This window comes from Vanacampus margaritifer, chromosome 16, assembly GCF_051991255.1.
Source record: "Vanacampus margaritifer isolate UIUO_Vmar chromosome 16, RoL_Vmar_1.0, whole genome shotgun sequence".
NCBI classification, from domain to species: domain Eukaryota; kingdom Metazoa; phylum Chordata; class Actinopteri; order Syngnathiformes; family Syngnathidae; genus Vanacampus; species Vanacampus margaritifer.
In genome coordinates, this window is record NC_135447.1 from 17,342,581 (window position 1) to 17,350,688 (window position 8,108).

Sequence of the window (8,108 nt, forward strand, 5' to 3'; positions counted from 1 at the left end):
GTGCAAATGGTTTAGTACCACACAAAAAGAAAAAAAGCTGGAAACTACAAATACGGGCAACAACTGAGTTTGGCTATGGAGTCATAGGCACATACAACAAGTGCTAATATTCTCCACCAAAAAATGTCATAGCTAAAACACTGTAAATAGTGCAAAAAATGTTTAGCAGGATGCAAAACAAATACTAAAAGGTAAACAGGCAAATAAGGGTGGAAGAGTACGATTAAAGTAGAAAATTAGCCGAGCTACTACTGATTCACATGTGCCTCAGTCCCCCAGTAGTTAGCTAACGTTAGCTTAACAAGCACACCCTTTGGCCTCACAATAAATAAAACAACAAGACATTAGTGTGTCAGTGTACTCACACTGAGTGGGCAAAAAAACGATAGACCTCCTAAGCTATGCCCTCTGTCTCTGATTCGTTGTTTTATCTGTTTCTGTTTTTTCAGCAATTAGCATTAGAATATAACCAAGTTTCATCATTATTCATAAATCTGTTTCGAACTGTGGGAAAATTAGCTTGTTTGCAACATGGCCCTGGTTGATCTCTTATACTCTGCTGTCACCTGCTGGCCGTTTTGGTAATTACTACCATTGCGTCACACCTACATCAAAGCCTTCTGTATGCTCTAGCATTATATTAAAAAAAAAACATTTTAAAAAAACATATAAATGCGTCTTTGGTACACTTTAAACATTTAAAATAGAACGTATTTATACGTTTTGGGGAGCAAATGAGTTAAAGGGTAACTCAACAGGAAATCAGACTTTTGCTTCATCCCTCACTAAAATTTTTAATCGACGCTCAAAGGGGATGTTGCCAGGAGGACTTTTGGGTTGCGAATGGGAAGAGGGTTGGGCGTGGGTCTGGCTGTGATTGACAGCAGCAACTCGCTAAGAAGGCGTTTAAGGAGGCGTGTACGAGACTGAGCCAGTGGGTGGCTGGGACGACTTCGTCAAAGTCCACAAGTGACGGTCACTTCTCGTGTAATGAGAGGACAAACAGACAAATTGTGTTTATCCCAGTGCTTAATCTTCTCGAAAAGTAGAAGCCAAACGTCTGTTTGTCAGTTTTTGTAAAATGCGCATGCAGAAGACCATCCTCCCAGCTCTCCTGGTCTCCGGGGGAAACACCTACACTCTAAAAATGGGGAGTGATATTTACTTGAAAAAGCCTAGCAAACAAAGGTTGATGCACTCAGAAAGAAATTCCTAGTAAATTTTATAAGGAGGAAAACTTTACTCATTTTTTGAAAGTAAATCCCGACATTGGACATATCAAATGTCAGGAAGGTGCGAGCTCATCTTCATCTTCATCAGTCTCTACAGCTGGCCTCACTTCATGGACGGATGTCCTTTTGCGGCTCTCAGCCATTTTCAAAGTAAGCGGTGAGATCGGTGGAGCTGAATGAACGATGAATGGCTGAATCCGAAGCTCAGCGGCTACATGATATAAACACTCAAAGTGTGCATGCATAGGAACGAAAACGCACAACGTCGTTACGGACCAATCGTTAAGATGATCCACCCGAAAGACGATGAATACACCTTTAAGATGAAACCAAACACCAAAATTCAAGCTTTCAACAAACATGCACTAAAATGTCAAAATAATGTTGAGAACATTTAGACAACATTAGTAGACACCAGTTTATACAGTTTATCAGGGGAAAAAAGGTGATTTAGTGTTGAGTACATCTTTAAATCTCAAATTAGAAACACAAGTGGTGTCAGATCAGTCATCTGCTTTTTTTCCACAGATCATATGTATGATGTACTACTGTAATTACTATTTTAATAAATAACAAAAACAAAATTTGGGCGGTAAATTACAAAACCCTCCTTTAAATAACTGCAGAGAAAGTAAGAAAGTGCAACCACTTGAATTGATCACATTTGTCTTCAAACTTTTATCATCTATGTCAAGAAGCTGAGGCGAAAACCAAATTTCTAAAGCAAAGCAAATACAGTAAGTGTTCATATTTAATAACCCAAAGGCTTTTTATGCAGCCACTGAACTAAGCAGCTCTGGAGAAGTTGATTGCAGATGAGGATAGAATGTTAAAAAGTTTAAGTAGGTTGCCAGAAAACTGACACCTGCATATGGTAATCCTCATCCTAATTGATACCAGTGAATTGTTGGTTGTAAGACTAAATGAAATCTTGTAACGAGAACTCCAGTCAAAATCTTTTCACCATTTAGTGGACTCACCAGAACTGTAGCAGTCACATTTCAAATAGTCCTAATCGTCCCCCTCCGCCCCCCCAATTGAATTAATCCAATTCCGACTTTTTGAATCTTCATAAAATTGGTTGTTGAATTCTGATTGTTCCTTTTTTATACTGTACGCAGCTTCTATTACCGCTCGTAGTAAACTGTCTTTAGCAGTGTGTTGGAGCGGATGGTTGAGCATTTTAGTGGCCCTCTCTCGAAATACATATTCTGGCTGTCTGGACCTAAATTCGTTACGTTCAAACTGCAGGATGTGATGCCCAATTTGGATTTTTTGTGAAATCCAATCTTACTCGTTCACATTACAAAAACAAATCTACTGAAGATCTTGTCACGCCATTGCTGCATGTAAGAACCATCACCGAATTACTACTATCACAACAAATGCAACTTTATGCTTGTTTCAACCGAATAATCAAAGGATAAATTCTAATCTGACATGTAGCAGATATCTGTCAACATCTTATTACAGAACAGTGACAGAATCATTGTTGATAGCTTCCTCTATGCACCCATGAAGCTAATATAGCTGTCTTTGAACCATCATCTCTTCATCACATCACCACATCTTGATTTTACGTAGCATTTTCCAATTGGGTCAAAATGTGCTATGAGACGTCAACAGATTCAGGTTCATTTCTCTGGTGGGGGAGTGTTTAGTGCTCTGTTGAGTGTATTTATTTTGCGGATAGGTCAGGTTGAGGTTATCAGGACCTCAATCTCACACGTCTTCACATGGCTCTGCTTAAAATCAGAAGTCAACTTGTAATGAAGTTAAAAGACAGAAATGGTTACAGCTTGTCAATAAAGCACTCTGGAAAGGTTTTGACTTCTGAATAGGTCAAACTCTTAATCGCAATTATGTGGGCGCACTTTGAAGGCCAGATGAAGAATCGATAAAATGAGAAAGCATGTAATTAGTACCCTGTGACATGACATACAGTGGGTCCTTGGTTTATGGCGGACTTCAATTCCTTCAATTCCTATGCAGAGGTGCCAAAAGTATTCATGTTCAGTTCTCAAGTAAAAATACAAATATATGGATTTAATACACCTGGGGGGGGGGGGTGTATTTTTATATGTTGGACTATGAAGTGATTTTTAGGAAAAGTGCAATAAGTAAGTGATTAGAGTTTATTCAGGGCTAATGCTATTCATGATTGTTAATTGTTTAGCATAGGCAAATTTTGTTGGTGTTTGTGTAAAATGTGCATATGTGTGCAGTAGATAAGAAACAATGTGTATTTAGATCTAATAAATTAAACTCACGTTGAACCATAGTGGACTTAAAAAAAAAAATACTACTACTAATAATGATAATTATAAAAAAAAATTTGGGGGGGCGATTAGTTGATTAATCGATGAAATAATCGATAGGAGACTTGATTTTTTTTTAAGTAGTTAGTGACAGCACTAATATTCTTAGTGCACAAAAGTGCAGTGACAGACTTGAACTGGCCCGTAATATTCAATGTCCAGTCCTCATGCATACAGACTCATCGCTTATATGCACCCCTGGTTTATAAACCAATCATCATCTGTTCAAACTTTTTCCATCTCTACTGCCTGATGCACTGGGCTCCAACACTCATTTGTTGGGGCACTCCAAATAACCGAACGCTAACGCTCTGAGTTCCCAAACGGTCAGTGTAGCAGTGCATACTCGGAGCGTATTTCAGAACGCACTCACGATTAGGGAAGAGGGATTTTGTGTGAAAGTCCGAGCTCTACTGTTCTTGGTCTCTGTGTTTGTTAAATACATTTCTCCAAAAAATGTGACTATTGACCGAAAAGATTTAAATATTGCTAGTGTCGGGCAAAATCCTTGTACCTACAAAATTAGCACTTTTCAGGAGACCCCAAAAACGACATTTTTGTTGAATGATTAACACTGCATCGTCAAAGACAGCAGGGAATTTTCAACACTTTATTGGTCAATAATTTGTATAAATAACACCCACACGTATGGAATAGTATAGCTTTGTGAAAAAAAATGAAATTTACCAAGTTGTGACATGGGAGGTTTTGGCCTGACACCAGTGATGTTTTTTTTATTCCTCATGATGCAGTTTTTGACTGGTGTGACTTATAGTCCAAAAAATATGATAGTTCATTGCGTGCTGCTCATAACCTTGACAGTACCGTCAGAAAAATATGGACCCCCTGTAATACTGTGTGCTGTGTAGCTTTATGTGTCTATTCCATATAAACCAGTTCCATCAATAGTAGGCTGTTCACGACACTTGGGACACTGTCACATTACATTTATGCCACTCACTGAGTGTGTAAATTTATTTATTGCATTTAATCATTTATTAATTCATTCATTTAGTTATGTATTCATTTAATCCTCGATCTCCCCTTGCCACTCTTGAGAATGTCAAGTATTGTGGGAAAGAGAGGGGAGTGAGTAGCTAGCTGGGACAGAATGCTACCGCTGCTTCACACAATGCGAGATATGTTCACAACTTATTGCATTCAAATAATTATATATTATATATTATATTAGATTTTTATAATCGATTCTAAAAAGATTAATTTGTGACAGCACTAGTGAGCAGGAGCCTATCCCAGGTGACATTGGGAGAGTGATGGGGTGCACCCTGGACTGGTTGCCAGCCAATGGCAGAGTGCACATAGACCATGTGCCATTTTAAGTCTTCAATTAACCTAACATGCATGTTTTTCAAATATTGGTGGAAACCGGACTATTCTGAGCAAAAACCACGCAAACACAGAGAAACTATAAGACATGAAGGGCAGAGCTGAGACTCAAAGACCCTCAGAACTGTGAGGTAGACTTGCTAACAGCTATATCACCACTACGCTACATATAGTGTACCGCAAAATTATTTAATTATTTATGTATTTCTGGTTTGTTTTAGAGGCGCATCAATCACAATTTTCCGACCAATCACCGATCCTCAATCTTTTAAAAAGCCTGACCTGCCAATTACGTTTTACCGATCCCGATGTTTTTCATAACAAGCAGCCTACACCTTCAGTGTTCCAATCTTTGTTGAACAATATCTGTGAAATAATACAAATGGATTGTTTTAACTAGTGTTGTTCCAATACAGTTTTTTGGCCCCTGATACTGATTCCGATACCCAGATTTGCAGTATCGACCGGTGCCGATACCATATATCCATTTTCTTAACCGCTTGTCCTCACAAGGGTCGTGGGGGGGCGCTGGAGCCTAGTTTTTTTTTTCTCAACATGAAAAAGCTGTCCTGCCATTGGTTCAGAGCATTCAAGGGCCAATAGGATATTTTGGCTCGGCATGCAGTGAACATGTCACACATCAGTGAATGTTGTGCACGAGCAAGACACAAGATGCTGCATCCAAAGTCCTATATTAGCATCGGAATTAATGGTATCGGCATGTTACTTGTTACATTTGTTTGTACTCACCGATACCACCGTTTTAATGCAGTATCTGGGCCTCTGCCGATACCAGTATCGGTATCGGAACAACACTAGTTTTAACTGCACATTAAGTATTCTCTCAAATAGAAAAGCCAATTAGTCATCTCAGCAGAAGAAGCCAGTAGGGGACTTTTTCAGACCTCTGAGGAGGGAGATGAGATCGGCGGAAAAGATCGGTTTATTTTTCGGCCTATCACTGATGCCCCAAAATTAAGGGAAATCGGAGCTGATAAATCAACCGACCGATTTATTGGTGCACCCCTAGTGTGAAGTAGGTGGTTACTGCCAAGCACACGAGGAACCCTGAATTGTTATACTTTTATAATGTGGCTATATATTTTTTTTTAGGTAAATAGACAAAAACTACAATTAAAAAATATATATTTGTGCCCTGCAAATGCTTGGCAACCAGTTAAGGGTGTACCCTGCCACTTGCCCAAAGTCATATAAGGTCAGCTGCAGCACAACCGCCACACCAGTGAGGATAAGCGATATAGAGGATGGATGGATGAAAAATAGATGACCTATTGACACAAATATCATCTTGGCATTGCTTTCTCTAATAAATATAACTTTAACAATTACAATTACATTTATTGTACGTTTTTATACTATGTTGATCTCGAAGGGGAAAGTCTGTTGTGCAATGGCACAATAAACAATGTTGCGTCTGGTGCAGACTGGCTGGATCACACATTGAAGGGAGACAGCTGGTGTCTGTCCTGGCCAGGTTTTCAAATTGATTGGGCTCCCATAAATGAGCTGGGATGCTTTCTGAATGACAACGACAACCCACACTCGTGTGACTTTCATATAAACAGCTCATCTTGAGCAGATTGTCTTTGTCAATTACTATGCAAAAGCCAGGTCAGAGGTCAGGGTCAAGTGCTTGATGCAAAAGCCTTTCAAGTTCACCATCCCACAGCACAAAGCTGAACTGAATCAACATGTTTGTTATGTAGTTTTTAACTTTTAACTTGACAGCATAAGTTCTGCTGACCCTAACTTGAGGAGAGAAGCAGCAGTGTCCAGAGTGACTATTACGTCAAGCTCACATTCGTACGTCCACACATGCACACTCACACAGGTAGTGCTCTCTCTGGCGGACAGAAGTGGTAAGACTATAGGGCAACCCACCATGCAATCATATTCCAGCACATCAACATTAACACTAACGTTAGCAGTCTGGGAAGCCGGGTGCATGCTACAACCGCTGGCTCACCTTCCACTTCGCAGAGCTAATTCTCAAAGCATCTCAAAGAATCCCACTGCGATGATGCAGCTAAGAGCGTAGCTCGAATATTGCAGTCAGCCAAAGCATTTTTGCAGCAGACACCCTCCTTGAAGAACCTCAGTTACAATGCTGGACTTAGTGTGGACGCGTAACACAGGTGAAGCAGAGAACCAACTTTGCTTTGCAAAGTACGTAATTTTAAACTCAGAAACTATTCAACAAATGGACAAATGAATATATGTGTTAAAATAAAAGCGATTCATGGGTTAAACTTTGAGCAGAAGTCGCCGGTACTTAAAAGCTAATGTGCTTCGACTCACCTTGAGCGGCCGTTCCTCGGGTGCTGAGTACACTTGCTATCAAAGTGGCCACATACCAAATCATAGTACTATTCCCGACCGGAAATAAACCTCATCATCTCAAAGTGGCCCTTTCGGTGAAGCTCTCATCGTCGAGTGTCCCAGTGGATGTTGTAGGTGGCCGGTATCCTTTTTTAATTCAAACCTAGCCCTGGACACTTCTCCATCAGAGCGTTCCCCTCTCTTCCCCTCGCCGCCACACTCCTCTCTCATCCCGAGACGGATCACCTGCGCCAATGGGACTACAGCAAACGACTCTTGGAGACCGAGCAACAACCGTTAGGTCATCGCGAGCCCGCCTATCCGGTACCCCCATTGGTGGATTTGGGAGCAATCCAAACGCTGATTGGTTAAGTGTACTGTCCGTTTCTGAGCTGGTTTGATGCATTCAATTGTCTTATATTCACTCAGAGTTTCTGAATTCTAACCTGAAGAAATTACGTCAACGATGACAAAAACTAAACTGTAATCTTTAGGCATTTTAATGATCTAAATATTACGATTGACAAGCGTGAACATATTGCAAAATGTGATTATACTGCTCCCTTTGTTAAGGATACAGTATATACCGTTTTATAAATAACCAAATAAAACACAACTTTAAAAAAAAAGTACATTATGGGCAAAGTATCCATCGTAGAACAGGACTAACCAACGGGTTCCAATAAATGCATTAAGAATAAAAGGTTATTATTATTTATTGGCACGACGTCTTATAAAGACGACACATGAACGAACAGTTTCCCTCTGAGATTGGCTTAGATTTTCAGATTTCCATGAGAGCCTTAACGCAACATTGGAGAAAGCCTTTTCAAGGTGGGTTGGCTTGTGAAACCTTTGTGGAGCTGCAGCA

The 8,108-nt window shown here is 39.9% G+C and overlaps 1 protein-coding gene across 5 annotated transcripts in view; it reads right to left on the reverse strand.

Moving 5' to 3' along the window:
• Nucleotides 1–7,487, reverse strand: part of LOC144036093 (protein turtle homolog B-like) — a 129,003-nt gene extending 121,516 nt beyond the window's left edge. For all 5 annotated transcript variants that reach the window (XM_077546397.1, XM_077546400.1, XM_077546396.1 and 2 more), the window contains exon 1: nucleotides 7,217–7,487. In XM_077546397.1, the coding sequence (XP_077402523.1) occupies nucleotides 7,217–7,280 (64 nt within the window). In that variant the 5' untranslated portion in view covers nucleotides 7,281–7,487. The remainder of the gene's footprint in view (nucleotides 1–7,216) is intronic.
• Between the last annotated feature and the right edge of the window lie 621 nt (nucleotides 7,488–8,108).